The 20,081-nt window shown below is 41.8% G+C and overlaps 1 protein-coding gene across 1 annotated transcript in view; it reads left to right on the top strand.

Annotated features, from left to right (window-relative positions):
• Nucleotides 1-20,081, top strand: part of LOC124554758 (neogenin) — a 247,122-nt gene that overhangs the window by 210,755 nt on the left and 16,286 nt on the right. Inside the window, exons 22-23 of the mRNA XM_047128409.1 lie at nucleotides 233-311; nucleotides 400-551. Of these exons, the coding sequence (XP_046984365.1) occupies nucleotides 233-311; nucleotides 400-551 (231 nt within the window). The remainder of the gene's footprint in view (nucleotides 1-232; nucleotides 312-399; nucleotides 552-20,081) is intronic.

The raw sequence follows: 20,081 nt of genomic DNA, 5'->3' as shown, positions 1-20,081 counted from the left end.
ATTTTGTGCAGGGACGTTTCTGAGGGTTGTTAGTTTAAGGATTCAGTTTCTTTTCTTTCTTTAAGAAGCAAATCCTGTCTTATTTCTTTGTTGCAATTAATTCCTTTGCTCATGCAAATTTTCTTGGATAGGTTTTTTTTTGTTAAGTTTTCTCAATATTTGTTAGTATAAACTGCTGTTCACAATGTAGTTTTGAAAAATTGATGATTGTTTTATGTACCTGGTTTTGCAGCAACACAGTCTCCGGAAAATCCGTATTCTATGCAGAGCAACTATGAACCATCAACTTCACACCAGCAGGGTCCATACAGGTTGGTTACATTACTGTCATCTTTTGAATCCAGTGTTTCCCTGTCAGTACAGTACATATTAATAAAGAGCTGTTGTATGATATTACAGTGCGGGATTGCAGCAATCAGCAGCCAGCACCCAGGAGCCTGGTGGCTCAGGTACAATAGGGAAAAGGCTTCAGGGTCATCCACTGAAAAGCTTTAGTGTTCCTGCTCCCCCTCCACAATCTGCACCATCAACACCTCAACAGAAACATATTAGTAAGATTTGTTTGATTACTGTAAATTATATTGTTTATTGAGTAGTTAAGTTACTCTTATTTAACAGATTACTGATGGAAGAGTCTGCACATATACTGATGTGTGTGTGTGTGTGTGTGTGTGTGTGTGTGTGAAGGGGGGAGGGGGGGGGGGACATGCACTCGTGCACTTTTTTGCGTTCGTTAGTATATTTTGGTGAAGCTCATGTTTGGTGATGCAGTCTGAAATTGCATTATATGCTACTGACTAGATTCAGAAACGTTTGTGTAAGGAAAAATAGTCCATGATTTGACACGGTTAAGTCAACATATTATATGTGTCTTCTTTTATGCATGTCTTATAATGCTGTGTTTTAAAATAGTCATATTTCATCTATGAAACTAATTCTGTAAAGACCTGAAAAATATTTTTGAATCCTGTGCCAGACAAAAGAATTCAGTCTGTCTTAACAAAGCATTTTAGAGGAAGAAATACATAAATTACTCATAATGGTATGTTTGATTGCTTTTTTTATATAGTATGTCCTTATAATAATAGTCTCATCATTATGTTTGTTTGTCCATCTTAAGATAAAGATAGGGGGTGGGGAAATAAAGACAAGTGCAACTAAAACCTGTAACGCTGAAAGACATCTTTAGCTTTCTATGCTGTAGACTGAAAAAAAGTCCCTGTAATACAGTGGAAGACAGTGTTTTCTCACTGAGAATATTGTATTAAATGCCAAAGTATTCTGAATAATTGCAGAGACTACCTTTGCCTTAGTGGAATGTCAAGTATCATTCTGTGTTCAGTAACAGGTTAGTAGCCCTGTGGAAGTTGCAAGGCAGGCCACCTGGTCAGCATTTCTGGTGTGTAACTGTTGTATGATTGAGGAAAGCAGCAAGAGATTGTGGAAACCATTTATGGGTTCCACTAACCATTCCATTAAATCAACTGATGTGTGAGATACCATCGGGATGGTTCTCAAGGAGAGATAACAGGTGCATTATTAGTGCTGTAGTAACAAATGGGAGCCTCCTGATCAGTAAGAAGAATATTGTACAGTAAAGAACACTCTTTGGGGGGGGGGGGGGGGGGGGGATTTACACGACGCACTACGAAAGAATCAGTATATGTGAGGTATATGTACAGACAAACAAATGATCACAGTTTCAGATAAATTAGATGAAGTATTCAAGAGAAAGAACTTCACAAATTGAGCAAGTCAATAACGCATTGGTCCACCTCTAAGGGATATCATGCCAATTGGATGGAATTTGGTTGGAAGGGCCCTGCACATAATGCTCCAAACGTTCCCAATTGGAAGAGATCTGAAGACCTTGCTGGTGAAGGCAGAGTTTGGCAAGCATGAAGACAAACTGTAGAAACTCCTGGCGTGTGCCAGTGTGCATTATCCTGATGAAATGTATGCCCAGGTTGGCTTGTCATGAAGGGCATCAAAACAGAGCATAGAATATTGTCAATCTACTGCTGTGCTGCAAGGGTGCCATGGACGACACCAAAGGGGCCTTCTATGAACTAAAATGGCACACCAAATCATCATCGTTGGTTGTCATGCCTTGGGTGGGTGACTACCAGATTCGTATCCCGCCACAATCTGAGGAATCTCCAGACGCACCTTTGTTGGTCATCAGGGTTCAATTCAATGGGGGATTTTTACTGCAGACAATTGTACTCCAGCAGGGTGTATATGACCCAGGACAACCAGGAGATCCGAGAAAAACCCGGGAATTTTTTCATCCGGGAGAAAACCGGGATAAACCCGGGAATGTTTCGGAATTCCGGGAATTTTTCATTGTTTTAGCTTTCAGTTAAATTTTTGTGATTTTGACGGGTAAGAACCAATACTCTAACAAAGGATATTACTGTATCCCGCTTCTGCAGAATAATAATGCAGCAACAAAACATGAACAAGAGAAAAAAAAACGAAAATAAAACTTAAGTCGCAAAAGGAATATGCCATATACAACAATAAAACACAGTGCTCATACAAGCGTTTGCCAAGAGCAAAGTGTGTCGAAGGCTTTGGGAAGACTATGCAATGCTTCCTAACAACAAATTGCCTCCGATGAGCATGACGTCATAACTGTTTACTTTAGATTCATTTGAGCAGTTGCAGGCGGTCTCTTGTGCATGTGCAGTTGAGTCGCGTATGAGAAGTACCTTCTCCCGCTTCTGGCTACAGACGTGTGGTTGGGCTCCACTATCTAATATTGCCCCAGTTCGGAAATATCGTAGATCCGGGGCTGATCCACGGAGAAGTCTGAGTTGTAGTGGGGAGTCTCCACGTGACCTGTGTTTACGTTCAGTGATTTTGCTCTTTCCTCTTCATTTATTGCTCTTAAATTAAATGAAAACAAAATGGATATCTATGGCCGTGAGCTATCAAATGAATTAAAGTACGTTCGTATAATTACGGAAGACTAAAATATGTTATTAGTTTCAGGTTTTATCTCCACCTTTATGACAGTCAAGCATTAATTGCCTTGCAGAACAATGAAGTTACTTTTTTCTGTTTGCTAAAGAAATTTGGCTTTTATTAATATTTTCTGCTGGGGTAGCCAATTTATTTGAAACGAAGTGTTTAATTCCCTACTGTGGGCTAGTTTCAACGGTTCGCTGCATTTCAAAAGTGCATGTTTTCATCTTCTAGCACGTATGGCATTAAGCTATATTAAAGAACTGAACATGAGATAATACAGTACTGATACTCAAGAAAATTTACATCCGAATCTGGACATACGATGTGCACTTTAAGCCGTATTACGCATTGTAGTATGGTTCACGAAATTCCAGTGTTCTTGGAGTATCCTCTGATGTCTTGTTTCTTTTATGACATAGTGTAAGATCTTTTAATGTTTTACACCTATGGACATACGGGCTTCCTGCATCAAAGCTGCGCAAGCGGTGACGCCTGTTTCTGGCGCTCTCTGGCAACTACTGAAACAAACCTGTTTCTAACAGGTCACGGGAAAATATTGTGAATGGTTGTTTGAAAAACATTACTTTCAAAGTAAATTTCCTTTTATGCAAGATGAATTATGTGCGAGAATATACGATGAATTTCTTAAATCATGGAGCGTTTTACTCTCATTTAAAAATCAAGTCTTTGAGGATGTACATTTAGGAAAATTTTGAGCTCAGAAAATCAGACATTTATGTCTTTATTAAAAAATTTTACTGACACATTTGTGTGATGTACCTTAAAGTGTAACACGCGCAAAAAAAATCAACATTATATGTGAAAGCTTTTCTTTTCTTGTAGTAACGCTGTGTATGTTAATTTAAACCATTAACTTTTCCTATTTGTGTGTACGCACTACTTAACAGTGATATTGCTATTGGCTGACATCATCACATATCCTACGCTAGATGATTTGCTGTCATCGGCTGGCGAGATCACGTGACGAGCTATGACTGGCTACAAAAGCGCATTGTAATCTTGATTTCAATGCTTCAGAAAGTAACATGCGGTATTTGGTGGAATTTAAGTTTACACTTTCTTAATATGAAAATATGCAGCATACATGATGCTGCACATCAAAGATCTTTCCAAAACATGTTTTTCTTTTACTGAGTTTGGTTTCCTAAAGGTCCAGGAAGTTCTACGCTGGTGTATAAAACCATAACCTTTCAAAGGATGGATAAGTTTTACAGTTCCGAGGAAAAGTATACTGTCACTTAACACGGAAAAAGCGTATTTTCACCCAGGACAAAGTGTAATTTTAACCGGGAAATCCAGGAAAAATCCAGGAATTTTTTTTTCTTGTCCGCATATACACCCTGTCCAGTCAATGAGCTTCCTGGCTGAATATCACCAACACCACTGCATACGGGCTTGTTGGTGTACAGAGATCAATGGTAGTCAGCACAAAGAGTGCCGTGGGCTCAGCCACCTTTCTGTGAGTCACCTATGAGTAGTCCTTGTGGTCACTGAACCACCAGTCGCACATCAAGTCACTGATAATGATGAACCCTGGGCTCTGAGTGCCTCTCCGGTGATTGCTTGAACCTCACGTTCTTTCGTCTCTCTAGGTCGACCACTTTCTTATCGATGCTGTGTTTGACCATGATTCACCCATTCCTGCCAACATTGTCGAATAATGGCATTGCTCATATTCAAATGTTGAGTGATTTGCCAATTACTCCAACCAATTTCTTTGAGCCCAAATACACTTCCTGTCTCAAATACTGACATCTGTGTATATTGTTCATGTGCCTGTCTGTGAGGCATAGCTACCGTCCATTTGAGTGCACAGAATGAAATTTGCAAAGATTTTACATCGTGGTATCGACATGTCACCTGTTTACTATTTTTGCCACCAGTACAATGAAATTGTGCTGCAGCATTACACATTCATCCATCGGCCACTAAATGATTACAATTTTGCATTTTCCATTGAATATCAGTTTGTGACGACTTTGCATAACTCCTTTGTGGTGCATCGAGTATATACTTATGTTTGTGTATTCTGGAATATTTGATGTTTGTATAAATAGTTGCATTATCCATTCAAGATGTCAGTTCTGTTCTGGTTTTACATGGGTTTCAGTACTAATGTGCTTTCAATGCCAAGTGTTGTACATCATTGATGACCCTTTCTTTGGACTTGAGTCTCATTCTGATGTGACATTGTTTGGTGGAGATGTCAGGTTCTTCAAAACACCTCTATCACCATGGCTCCTGTTAGGCAAAATAAAAGCCATTGTCTACATGGACGGGAACCAGAATTCAAACAGTACATCATTCCTAAGATCCGTGTATTGAGAGGATGGATGAATTCCAAAGCAGCAAAAGGTGAGCTACAAATCAGGCATACATCTGTGTTTTCTGGAGATATTAGTCAGTACCCAAGCCCAGCACTCATTTGCAATATTGAAGAGAAGCTCAGTAGCCCAGGCAAATTCCAGGCCTAACTGCAGAAAATGTTTGGTAAGACCCAGTGGCAAGTCCACTTAGCAGAACAACTATTGAAGAACATGGCCCAACATCATGGAGAAATGACACAGTCCCATATTGTCATCGTGAATCTGAATATGACAGTAGCTGACAAAACATCACATATGATGGAAGGAGTCACAGAAGAAATGTTCCAAGTCATCATGCTGGAGGATGTCACAATGACAGATGAATTGATCAATTGGTGTCAGCAAAATTGAGGAAATGCAACAGGAAAAGAATCAGATGAAAAAGGTACGTCCAGCTGCTGAATGTGGTGCCTATGGCTGTTGCGGAAGGCCACAATGAGCTTGCCTCTCACATATGCCAGATAGTAAAAGAGGAGGTAGAGCAGTGTATTGCAGGCAGAAATGTCGAGTTGAGTACACAAGAATGTCAACCCCATGCATCAGGAGGTAATATAAAATCTCAAAGAGATGTATTGGAACCTGTCTCTGCCACCAGCTGAACATGCCAGGAAGAATAGACTTCGCCAACTCAGGCTTACGCTAAAGCCATCAAACAACAACCCAGCACTTAACCAACACAAATACAACCAACTCCTATGCCATGTAGAAGAAGAAACATTTGGGGGACAGGGCAACATGCTGGTATGTTTCACTATAGACACCCTGGATATGTTGTTGGCTACTGTAGAGATGGCAGACGAGTTTTTGACTACTACACTAATAGGTGTCAACCTTCACAACATTCTCATGTGCGCTTCACCTGCAGATGGTTGTAGTTGACCTGTGGGATGAAGCATCCCTTGCTGGTAAAAGCTCATGTCCTGTAGGTGTAGCCATGTTTTCACTGCATGACCGACACTCTCGTCATCTTCAAAATGTGTTCCACATAGAGAATCCTTAAGAACCCAAAGTGAAGAAAGTCCGAGGGTGCCAGGTCAGGACTGTAGAGTGGATGAGGCAGTGATGCCCGACACAATCAGGTGATGTGTTCCCGGGTTCTCAGAGTTGTGTATGGGCATGCGTTATCACGTTGGAGCAAGATTTCTGCTGGGTCCTTGTCCGACCAAACACGTTGGAAATGGTTCTTGAGTTTATTCATAGTCTTCACATATACCTCCGAATTGATGGTTTACCCTCTTGACATCACATCCATGAGAATGACGCCATCACAATCCCAGAATACTGTCACCATGGCTTTTCCGGCAGAGGACGTTACCTTGACTTTATTGTTTTGTGGTGTATGAGGATGATGCCACTCCATGGACTGCTTTTGTTACCGGCACAAAGTGATGCACCCAGCTTTGGCCTCCCATATTGATCCATGACAGAAAAGCCTCTCCATCGCTCCAACAATTCAGATGAAATGGTCTTTCTTTGAATCTTGTGGTCCACTGAACCCATCATGAGCAACTCTTTGAATATCTGAGAGTCTTGATCACTGCAGTCGCACTTCCAATGCTGACTGACAACTGTGGAGCCAATTGCCAAGTTGTGATGCACCGGTCAGCATGAATAATGGCATCCGCATGATTCACCATGTCTGGAGCAGTGGCTGTGACAGGACGTCCTGAGCGTGGCTGGTCGTGGAGCTCTGTTTCTGCATTTCCTGAGGCTGTAACTTTCTTTACCCATCACCCAACTGTACTCCCATCAACAGCAATGTCGCCATGCACTGCACACAAATGTTTATGGATGTTCATCGCGGTTTCCTATTATGCACACAAGAATTCAATAACAGCACATGGCTTGTGACATGAGCCGTATTTAGACACCATTTTGACGCTGTACTATGGCTCTGCCATCTGCCAGATTGTTTCGAAACTTCACCGGCGCACAGAACAAACATCGAATGTGAAGCACCAACAAAGATGTTTGTTTATTCTCAGGTAGGAATTCTTGCAGGCATTAAAAGCAGTTGAAGTCTGGAAGATCAGAGCTCCAGATTGACAAAACTGTACCAACAAGCACACACAAGAAAGTTTTCTCTGAGTGGTTGTTTGCCATTGAAGATGTTGTTATCCCACTGTCGTCAGTGAGATGAGTTCCAGTTGTCAGTCAAGATGCTCAGCTGAACTGTGAATGTTTTGTCGACTGCAAACTTACTCAGGCTTTCAAGGAATATCTACATACCAGTTATGATCATAAATGTTACAGGTGGTAACATGGAACTTTTGATCAATAATTGTCACAAGAAGCTCCCTGCCGCCGTTGGATAAGCAGCTGCAGCAGCAAGTCGTATACTCCTAGCTCACTCATTTGTTACATAGTTTAATTCTTAATTTCTTTGCGTGTTTTTGGTACTTGCATTGTTTAATTCATAAATTTCTGGTGTATTATAGTATTTGAGAGTTGTAGCATCACGTTTTAGTACCTGAATAGTGTAAAATCGCGTAGTCTCCTTCCGCCGCCGAGCAGTGTGTCAGCAGTGCGCAAGTAGCAGCATTACTGCATTTACTAGGCAATCTTGTATTTTAATGACCGTTTTAATTTTGTGTCGATTTGTTTGCGCTCTCTGTAGATTAGTTCAGACGTTCTTTGCACAACAGTTTTTAGCATGGATAGGGACTGCAACTGCTGTGTTCGGATGCAGGCTGAGTTGGCATCCCTTCGCTCCCAGCTTCAGGCAGTGTTGGCTTCGGTCACACAGCTTGAGGCTGTTGCCAATGGGCATCACTGTGGGGTTCCGGATGGGGGTTTGTCGGGGACGGCCAGCTCGTCCCACGCATCCCCCGATCGGACTACAACTGTGGTTCCCCGGGATACTGCCCGCATTGAGGCTGATCCCTCACCTGTGGTAGAGTGAGAGGTCGTCTCAAGGTGTGGCAGGGGGCGAAAGACATTCCGGAGGGCTGAACGGAAGGCCTCTCCAGTTTGTCTGACGAACCGGTTTCAGGCTCTGTCTCAGGCTGATACTGATCTTCGGCCTGACATGGCTGCTTGTCCTGTTCCAGAGGTTGCCCCTCAGTCTGCAAGATCCAGGCGGTCGCAGAGGGTGGGCTTACTGGTAGTTGGGAGCTCCAACGTCAGGCGCGTAAATGGGCCCCTTAGGGATATGGCAGCAAGAGAGGGGAAGAAAACCAATGTGCACTCCGTGTGCATACCGGGGGGAGTCATTCCAGATGTGGAAAGGGTCCTTCCGGATGCCATGAAGGGTACAGGGTGCACCCATCTGCAGGTGGTCACTCATGTCGGCACCAATGATGTGTGTCGCTATGGATCCGAGGAAATCCTCTCTGGCTTCCGGCGGCTATCTGATTTGGTGAAGACTGCCAGTCTCGCTAGTGGGATGAAAGCAGAGCTCACCATCTGCAGCATCGTCGACAGAACTGACTGCGGACCTTTGGTACAGAGCCGAGTGGAGGGTCTGAATCAGAGGCTGAGACGGTTCTGCGACCGTGTGGGCTGCAGATTCCTCGACTTGCGCCATAGGGTGGTGGGGTTTCGGGTTCCGCTGGATAGGTCAGGAGTCCACTACACGCAACAAGCGGCTACACGGTTAGCAGGGGTTGTGTGGCGTGGGCTGGGCGGTTTTTTAGGTTAGATGGCCTTGGGCAAGTACAGAAAGGGCAACAGCCTCAACGGGTGCAGGGCAAAGTCAGGACATGCGGGGACCAACCAGCAATCGGTATTGTAATTGTAAACTGTCAAAGCTGCGTTGGTAAAGCACCGGAACTTCAAGCACTGACAGAAAGCACCGAAGCCGAAATGGTTATAGGTACAGAAAGCTGGTTGAAGCCAGAGATTAATTCTGCCGAAATTTTTACAAAGGTACAGACGGTGTTTAGAGAGGATAGACTGCATGCAACCGGTGGTGGAGTGTTCATCGCTGTTAGTAGTAGTTTATCCTGTAGTGAAATAGAAGTGGATAGTTCCTGTGAACTATTATGGGTAGAGGTTACACTCAACAACCGAGCTAGGTTAATAATTGGCTCCTTTTACCGACCTCCCGACTCAGCAGCATTAGTGGCAGAACAACTGAGAGAAAATTTGGAATACATTTCACATAAATTTTCTCAGCATGTTATAGTCTTACGTGGAGATTTCAATTTACCAGATATAGACTGGGACACTCAGATGTTTAGGACGGGTGGTAGGGACAGAGCATCGAGTGACATTATACTGAGTGCACTATCCGAAAATTACCTCAAGCAATTAAACAGAGAACCGACTTGTGGAGATAACATCTTGGACCTACCGATAACAAACAGACCCGAACTTTTCGACTCTGTATGTACAGAACAGGGAATCAGTGATCATAAGGCCGTTGCAGCGTCCCTGAATATGGAAGTTAGTAGGAATATAAAAAAAGGGAGGAAGGTTTATCTGTTTAGCAAGAGTAATAGAAGGCAGATTTCAGACTACCTAACAGATCAAAACGAAAATTTCTGTTCCGACACTGACAATGTTGAGTGTTTATGGAGAAAGTACAAGGCAATCGTAAAATGCGTTTTACACAGGTACGTGCCGAGTAAAACTGTGAGGGACGGGAAAAATCCACCGTGGTACAACAACAAAGTTAGGAAAGTACTGCGAAAGCAAAGAGAGCTTCACTCTAAGTTTAAACGCAGCCAAAACCTCTCAGACAAACAGAAGCTAAACGATGTCAAAGTTAGCGTAAGGAGGGCTATGCGTGAAGCGTTCAATGAATTCAAAAGTAAAATTCTATGTACCGACTTGATAGAAAATCCTAGGAAGTTCTGGTCTTACGTTAAATCAGTAAGTGGCTCGAAACAGCATATCCAGACACTCCGGGATGATGATGGCATTGAAACAGAGGATGACACGCGTAAAGCTGAAAGCCTAAACACCTTTTTCCAAAGCTGTTTCACAGAGGAAGACCGCACTGCAGTTCCTTCTCTAAATCCTCGCACAAACGAAAAAATGGCTGACATCGAAATAAGTGTCCAAGGAATAGAAAAGCAACTGGAATCACTCAACAGAGGAAAGTCCACTGGACCTGACGGGATACCAATTCGATTCTACACAGAGTACGCGAAAGAACTTGCCCCCCTTCTAACAGCCGTGTACCGCAAGTCTCTAGAGGAACGGAAGGTTCCAAATGATTGGAAAAGTGCACAGGTAGTCCCAGTCTTCAAGAAGGGTCCTCGAGTAGATGCGCAAAACTATAGACATATATCTCTGACGTCGATCTGTTGTAGAATTTTAGAACATGTTTTTTGCTCGAGTATCATGACGTTTTTGGAAACCCAGAATCTACTATGTAGGAATCAACATGGATTCCGGAAACAGCGATTGTGTGAGACCCAACTCGCTTTAATTGTTCGTGAGACCCAGAAAATATTAGATACAGGCTCCCAGGTAGATGCTATTTTTCTTGACTTCCGGAAGGCGTTCAATACAGTTCCGCACTGTCGCCTGATAAACAAAGTAAGAGCCTACGGAATATCAGACCAGCTGTGTGGCTGGATTGAAGAGTTTTTAGCAAACAGAACACAGCATGTTGTTATCAATGGAGAGACGTCTACAGACGTTAAAGTAACCTCTGGCATGCCACAGGGGAGTGTTATGGGACCATTGCTTTTCACAATATATATAAATGACCTAGTAGATAGTGTCGGAAGTCCCATGCGGCTTTTTGCGGATGATGCTGTAGTATACAGAGAAGTTGCAGCATTAGAAAATTGTAGCGAAATGCAGGAAGATCTGCAGCGGATAGGCACTTGGTGCAGGGAGTGGCAACTGACCCTTAACATAGACAAATGTAATGTATTGCGAATACATAGAAAGAAGGATCCTTTATTGTATGATTATATGATAGCGGAACAAACACTGGTAGCAGTTACTTCTGTAAAATATGTGGGAGTATGCATGCGGAACGATTTGAAGTGGAATGGTCATATAAAATTAATTGTTGGTAAGGCGGGTACCAGGTTGAGATTCATTGGGAGAGTGCTTAGAAAATGTAGTCCATCAACAAAGGAGGTGGCTTACAAAACACTCGTTCGACCTATACTTGAGTATTGCTCATCAGTGTGGGATCCGTACCAGATCGGGTTGATGGTGGAGATAGAGAAGATCCAAAGAAGAGCGGCACGTTTCGTCACAGGGTTATTTGGTAACCGTGATAGCATTACGGAGATGTTTAACAAACTCAAGTGGCAGACTCTGCAAGAGAGGCACTCTGCATCGCGGTGTAGCTTGCTCGCCAGGTTTCGAGAGGGTGCATTTCTGGATGAGGTATCGAATATATTGCTTCCCCCTACTTATGCCTCCCGAGGAGATCACGAATGTAAAATTAGAGAGATTAGAGCGCGCACGGAGGCTTTCAGACAGTCGTTCTTCCTGCGAACCATACGCGACTGGAACAGGAAAGGGAGGTAATGACAGTGGCACGTAAAGTGCCCTCCGCCACACACCGTTGGGTGGCTTGCGGAGTATAAATATAGATGTAGATGAAGCTGCAAATCATCCCTGAAGATATGTTCATAGGAACAACTGAACCAATCCAGGATGTACAGCTCACTTCCATTGACGAAGAATTGTGCTATGCTACCACTGCAGGCAATGCAGTGGAGGAAGTTACTATTGAATTACAAGTAAGATGTGGCATGACTAAGGAACAATGTTGGCGAGTGTAAGCTGTTCTACAACAGTTATCAGGTGCTTTTAAATCCACATTAGGGAAAAGACAAACCAAGCAGCCATAAGTAAAACACCATATCAACACTGGGGATCATCCGCCAATTATTCAGTGCGTATATACGGTATAATCACCAGAACAACATAGAATTTGGAAGGAAGTGGAGGAAATGCTGCAGTATGATGACATTGAACCTTCAGTGTGTCCTCGGTACTGCCCTGTGGTTTTTGTTATGAAGAAGGATGGTATGCAACTTTTTGCATCAGCTACTGTCAACTGAACAGAATCACTTAAAAAGATAAATACCCATTGCCATGTATTGATGATACCCTAGAATGCTTGAAAGGAGCAAAGTATTTGTGAACTGGCAAATTGAGGTTGACAAAGCTGATGGGGAAAAGACTACCTTCATACCTTGTGACGGCCTCCATGAGCTGAAATCTGTGCTGTTTGGCCTGTGTAATACACCATCCACTTTCAGATGTATGATGGACAATCTGCTTTGACACCTTAAATGGATGATGAGTCTTTGCTGCATAGATGAAAATCATTTTTATGGCATTTGGAGAACATCTAAGCTGCCTGATGACCATGTTGAACTTTTTTCCGATTGCAGAACCCACCTGAGTCCAAAAAAGTGCCTTTTCATTGCCCAAGAAATGAAAATCTTGTGGCACCTAGTTAATAGTGATGGAGTCCATCCTTGTCCAGAGAAAATAAGAGCAGCTACAGATTTTCAAGTGCCTCAACACATTCATGATGTGAGAAGTTTTTCTTGGAATGTACTCGTACAACTAGTGATTCATAAAGGACTTCTGCACCAAAGCACACCCCTTGTAAGAAGCACCGCAGGGAGAAACCAAATTTTTTTTCTGGAACAAGGCACAGGAAAGCTCTTTCCCTGTCGTTAAGGAGGTGATATCATCTTCTCCAGTCCTAGCATGTGTGAAGAGAATACCGAGAAGCACTTCACATGAATGCTAGCCATTATAGGATAGGGGCATTTCTATTACAAATTTAGGAAGGTCCTGGAAAGAGAATAATAAAATTTATTTGACAGATCATTCACTGTTGTGCTGGACCACCTTTCTGTATGCTGGGCGACTGACCTGAAGGATCTGATGGGTCGACTGGCAAGATGGGCACTGGGGCTTCAAGAATACGCTGTCACAGTGGTATACAAAAGTGAACACAAAAACAAACATACCACTGCCTTTCAAGGAATCCTCTGATGCAACACAGCAACATGGATGAAATATCAATCATCACTTCATTAAATGATATTGCTGCTAAACAGAGGGAAGATTTGACACTGCTGAACAACATTGACATCTTAAAGTAGGAGGAACAGACCAAAGGAGTCTCCCAATTAATCAATGGAACTTTATGTAATAAGAACTGTGATCCAATAGAGTGGAAATGATAGCTCATCATCCCACGTTATCTACAGTCAGCTATCCTAAAGTATTTCTACGATGCTCTAAGCAGAATCAGGTGCAGGTATCACTGACATATCTCTACCTTCAATTACGCACTGTGTGACCCACCATAACGAATGCCAACAGTGGAAGCATGCGCCAGAACTACCTCTGGGGCATCTAGTACCAATCCTGCCTACAGCAGCACCATTTCTCCAAATGGGAATTGATCTCATGTGGAGGTTTGCGAAGTCGACAAATGAGAATCAATGGATTTCTACTCTATCTCACCCAAAATGCTGTCACCAGAGTTGTTCTGACTGTTGAAGCTTCAGAGATTACAAAATTTCCGTGTAGAAGATATCATTTTGAAGCACAGAGCACCCTGTCTGATAATTTCTGGTCGTGAAAAAGTTATCCCGTCGAGACTAGTTTTAGAGATAATTTCATGTTGTGACATTACTCGTAGAATGACTGCTGCCTATCAGCCACAGACAAATGGCCTCACAGAATGCTGTAATAAGACATCCCTTTTTAACGAATCTTCGGAGACTCAAATATCATTTCCTGAAGTAGGGGTTTTCCTTAAATGGGTGTTTTGCCAGAGTACATGGAAGTAGTGACCCAGAATCATAATTTAAGCATATTTAGGTGATATAAGTGATATTTAGTTACAAAATTACTGATATCCTGTGCTACAAATTTAAACAAAGTGAATATATAATTATTAAATTTTTTACAGAACACATTATTTCTTTTTTTATATCAAGAAGTCTTGTTTCGTCCTTCTAGTGTATTCTAGTGAAATAAGTTGTCACTCCAGTTGATAGATTCAAGTTAGAATGGATTACTCTTCATTAAAAGAGGAAAAGAAATTCCTAACAGTATCAATTCCTTGCACATCAGTAGCAAAACTTTATGCAGCACACTCATTTTCTTCTTTTTCTTTGTCAATGGCACTACCAGCTTCTGCCTGTATTCCTTCATAAGTATTTCACTTGCATCACTCTCAGGTATATAAATTATGATGCCAACCTCACAACAAACAGTGTCCTGGAATGTTGCATTTTCTGAAACATCAATTTTCTACTGCATTCTTCTTTCAGAACAATGTATTCTTCAACAGTAACTGATTTACCACAGCCAGCCTTTGTGAAACAATTCAACATGGTCTGTTGTATTACAGAATTCCAAGCAGCAGCAAACATTCATAGCCTGACCACTGCTGAGTCTCATTGGTTTCTTCGTCTCAAAGAATGAAATTGTTTTCTACACAATTTCTACTCTGTATTTGGCTTTAACAGAGTGTGTTACGCCCAGGTCCAGAGGCTGCAGATGACTTGTGCTGTTCAGGGTAAGGAACACAACATATCTTCTTCATAAATTGTGTTTCTTGGGATGTACAGGGCATAGGTCAATAATAAGTACAAATTCCCTTCCTGCTGTACCCATCTTGGCGTCTAAATGCCTCAAAAAGTCATAAATATTTCTGACATCATCAAGGACTGCTGATGTACTCATAAGTACAAAGTAACTTTTTTAATGTTTGGAAGCATGTAGGAATTACAAGGGGGTACCCAAAAGTAATGGGAATATTGGGGTGTGGTGGGGAGGAAGAATGGGGGAACCAATTGTTCAGCCTGGTGTCCGTCACGGTCACGCCACCTGAGTCAGTGTGTGAAGTTGTGTCGCTGTGAGTGCATCGGTTTGCCCGTGAGAGTTTTTTTTAGTAAAACAACTTTTTCCATTACGGTGAAAACGTGATGGCAGATTGTCGTGAGCAACGCATGGCTGTGAAATTTTGTTTCCTATTGGGGAAATAGTCCGTGAAAACTATTGTAATGCTTAAGACTGCTTATGGGGATGCTGCCCTAAGTAAAACCAGAGTCTTTGAGTGGTTTTCACATTTAAAAAATGGAGAAATGTCAATTGATGACCAACCCCATTCAGGATGCCCCTCAACGTCAAGAAGTGATGAAAACGTTAACGAAAGCAATGCCCTCATTTGTGAAGACCATCGCCAAACCGTTGATCAACTCTGTGAGATGTCTGGAATATCATGGAGTTCAATTCAGAGGATTTTATCCAAAGATTTGCACATGAGAAGGGTTGCAGCCAAATTTGTCCCTCACCTTCTTGCAGATGAGCAGAAGGCGCGTTGACTTCAGGCATGTTTTGAGCTTCAAAATCAGCTCAAAGAGAACTCTGAATTTTTTCTAAAGTGATTACTGGTGATGAATTGTGGTGCTATGGATACGACCCTGAAACAAAGCAGCAATGAAGCCAGTGGAAGAAAAGTGGCTCTCCTCGTCCCAAAAAAGCTCGCCAAGTGAAGTCAAACATCAAGACAATGCTCATTTGTTTCTTCGATTGCAGAGGTGTTGTACATGCGGAGTTCATTCACCTGGGCCAAACCGACAACCAGGAATTCTACTTGGAGGTTTTGAAAAGCCTGAGGGAGAGTAACTGTAAGTAAAGGGCAGATCGTTGGCACACAGGTGACTGGTTCTTCCATTAGACAATGCGCTGGCCCACACTGCTCTCTCCGTAAAGCAGTTTTTGGCCCAAAACAGCATGACACTGATTGTCGTCATCGTCATCCCCCCCCCCTCATACTCACCGGATCTAGACCCCTGCGGTATATACTGCACTTGTAGACAGTGCTAAATTGTATTTCTTTGCCGTGTTCAAAGATTTATGTTAAGATTATACTTGACATTGTGGATGATCATCAGCTCTTGCTAAATTGTAAGCTTTCTACATTTGCATGCCATAACTCCACAAAAGTTAAATTGCTAACGTCGACACTTCAGTAACCACACACCTACACTTTTTGCACTTCGTAGACTGAGTGACTGTGATGCCGGATCACATGACCTAAGTCACATGGAAATTGATTTCTTTCAGTGCATCTGCCAGTGTTGCTACAAGGGAAGTCCAGTTATTGACTGCAATCTTGGTACCTGTAGACTGGTCGTAAGTTAATGTCTATCAGTGAGACTGGGATACAATACTGACTGTTGTGACATTTGCATACCACACAGTGAAACAAGACACTACAGGCTTCACACTGTTCTTTCTGCTTTATGGTTATGAGGCCAAAATGACAATAGGTACACTGTTTCTTTTTCAACCAGGTGATACTCAGGATTGAAGAAGCAAAGCAGCTGACTTGCATACAGACCTTGAACATCCAGAAGAAAGATGAGAACACAATAATGCCAAGCTCAGGCCAGGCCAGTGAGATACGGTCTGGAAGTCCTGATATTGATTTTTATGTCTTTACAGAAACTAGGACTATTGGAAAAGTTACTAAAGCGCTGTTTTGGACTGTACCATGTTCTTCATCACTCCGTCAGACATTGTGTATGAAGTCAAGAATTATGACTTTTCATGAAGAAGTCAAAAGTACAGAGAGGTTCTTCCTATCCTGCATATGAGGCTCTAATGCAGTCCTGAAGTGCAGATCAATGATGAGAGGTTCAAGGAAGCTTAAGACCCACTCAATAATAGTGAAACTTCAACCAGAGTGGCTACCTTCAATATCTGTTGTAGTGAAGCCAATGTGACAAGATGAGCAGAATTTAAGGGTCCACCAATGCTGTCATGTAGAGGACCATTGGCAAGATCTAGATCCTGGGTGCCGTAGTAGGATCCAATGAGAACTTTTCAGCAGTGGGTCACCATTTCTCCAGGATTTGGAGCAATTCCACAATCTGTGGTGCACGCAGTGTGGCATAGTGAACAGTGTCGCTGGCTGGTGTGCCACAGGTCAACAGCTCAAACCCGACCACTAGCAATCATTTTTTATTTGGTGTTTATCATTTCTGGAAGGTTTTTGAAATATCTTACATTTTTAATCTTTGTATATTCAATGTTTGTATAAATCCCAGCATCCTGGAATACTCATTGTTTGCCAGTTTTGTTCTGGCTATACGTTGATGTCAGGAGTAAACTTGCTTTCAGTGCTAAGTTTTGTACTTCATTTTGCCTTCAGATTTGGTCTTGATTGTGGTTTCAACGTGACAGTATATATATATGAGATCATGCTGAAAAGCAATGCCACTGAATTAGCTCTTAGAGCTTTTTAAATAAAACGAACGTTATTAACATTCTATATCTTTATTCTTCATGCTTACGTATGTATTTCTCAACGAAGTCACCTTGGTGACAAACACATTTCTCCCAACGAGAAACCATTTTGTTGATACCATCACTAGAGAATGTTTGACTTTATTAATGGAACCACGACCTCAGCCCTGCTTGCACCACTTCATCTCTATCAAAGTGAAGTCCTTGAAGGTGTTCTTTAACTTTTGGAAACAGATGAAAATCAGATGGGGTCAAGTTGGAATTTTATGGAGGATGATCAATTACAGTGGTGGGTTGTTGCAGATATCACAGTGCTCAAGTGTGGTCTGACGTTGTCGTGCTGAAGGAGAAGGTGCTCCATGTATGGACAAATTCTTTGAATTTGAAACTCGATTACGGCATGCTCTGTCTCATGCACTCTGCAAAATTAACGTTACACATCACCATGGTACACTGTAATTCAGAGCCTTCTTGTGGCAGAGGGCTGCAAATATTTGGACATGAGGAATAAAGAGGTAGAATATTAATAACATCACTTTTATTTTAAAAGCTTCAAGATTTTTCACAAAAAAAATTCAGAGGAATTACTTTTCAGCATTCTTATATAAAGCTGTTCCTAGAAAAGTTAAGCTTTTCTATTTGATGACACCCTTTGTTCCTGTTAGGTAGATATGACCATTTCTTGGAGATTCCTGTGACACCATAATATACCATTTCAGTTAAAAAACTGTTGTAATTTGACAGATATTGTAAAATACTCATAGCCTATCTCATAAATTAAGTACATTCTCACTGTATGTTTGTAGCCACCTCAATATTGGAACCTTTTATAAATCCAAATTCCTCTGACAGTATGTTATTTGAAATCTGATGATTAAAAAACCTCTTATTCATAATACGATATTGCAGTGCTTGTGTTATTCAGAAATACGATGCAAAGTTCCTTTGGACGTGCAGCCATGTAGACACATGGTTGACGACATATGGAGGTTTGGGTCTGGCCATGAATCATGCTCAGATAGCCAAATGGTAAGGCAACCGCTTGAGATAAGTGGGAAATCTGGGTTTGGCTTCTAATCCAGCAGAAATTTTCATTGTTGTCATTCCATTATACAGCTGATGGTTGTCCATAGTAACTGTGAATACAATTAATGTATCTTATTCATAATGTTTTCTAAATGTCGAAGAATGCTGGCAAAAGTAGAACTGGACAGAATTTTAATTGCATTCTTGTTCAGGGGCTTAATTGTGTCATATTTATGCCACCTGGGAGATGGATCCATAAACTTTCATGGCCAAGATGATATTTGTATTGGGTCTCCAGCCGGAACATAACTTCATCTTGACACAGTATTTCGGTGGTCCACAGGGCCGCCATCTTTGGGTGAGTAAGGTGTCACACTAACTCACTGGAACTGAAATCAAACCACAACGGCGGCTCCTTTATACATTATTTGCAGGCCCACCATGTATGCACGACTGTAATTGCTCTCTAGTGCAAAGCACAACAGCGCACCGGTGGTGAAAACTTGTGGGAATGATAAATCAGTACCAAATAGTATTGACTGACACCTTTTGACGACCAAAACAATTTCCATTGTTTTTTAATTTCAAACAAAACAGGATACCAACTCTTACTTAAGGGATACCCCCTTACATCTGTTTACAATATTGTCAGATAGCTGGATTTCAATAGCTTCTTTCACTACACAGTCCCAATAAAGTGATGCAGGGGCAACCACTTGTGTCTCATCATATAACATTTTATGTCCTTCAGTAAGACAGTCTTCTGCAACCACAAATTTTTCTGGATGCAATAAACGCATGTGGCACTGGTGCTCCATGCATCAATCCTGGACAATACAAATCCTCTGTCCAATATAGGCTTTTTCTGGAATGGCAGAGTTTTGTAGACACTGGGCTTTCTCAAACCCAAATCATACTTCACTGAGCCAAGCAGCACTCTGGTCTTTGCTAGCATATGGAATATGCTTTTAATATCAAATCTCCTTAGAATTCTTCCAATTTTCAAGATGTGGTTCCCAGAAAAGGTAGGAACACCACTGACTTCCTTGTATCTTCTGTTGGTTCCTGCGAAAGTCCAATGTGATTGTCGATATAACAATTCTGCTTGAACACTGCTTTTAGATGATCCAGTTCTTGTGACAAACTATCTGCATCTGAGATGGCATAAATTCTTTTTACCAATGTATGTATAACACCTTTTTGTTCGTACAATGGATGACAACTTGATGCATGAAGATATCGCTCATGTGCATGAGCTTACGGTAAACACTGTGTCCTAATGTCCCTTCATCTCTCCTGTAGACCAAGACATCTAAAAATGGAAGTTTTCCATCCTTTTCAGTTCCCATCATTATCTTAATATTGGGATGCAGACAGTTAAAATGATCTAGGAAACGATCCAAGCATCCCTCCCATATAGCCATACTATAAAAGTATAGTTGACGTATTTCCAAAAGCAAGTTGGTTTTAAGAATGCCGTCTTCA

Source organism: Schistocerca americana, chromosome X, assembly GCF_021461395.2.
Source record: "Schistocerca americana isolate TAMUIC-IGC-003095 chromosome X, iqSchAmer2.1, whole genome shotgun sequence".
Taxonomy (NCBI): Eukaryota; Metazoa; Arthropoda; class Insecta; order Orthoptera; family Acrididae; genus Schistocerca; species Schistocerca americana.
The sequence above is the reverse complement of the archived record's forward strand: the minus strand, read 5'-3'. Positions and strand labels throughout refer to the sequence as shown.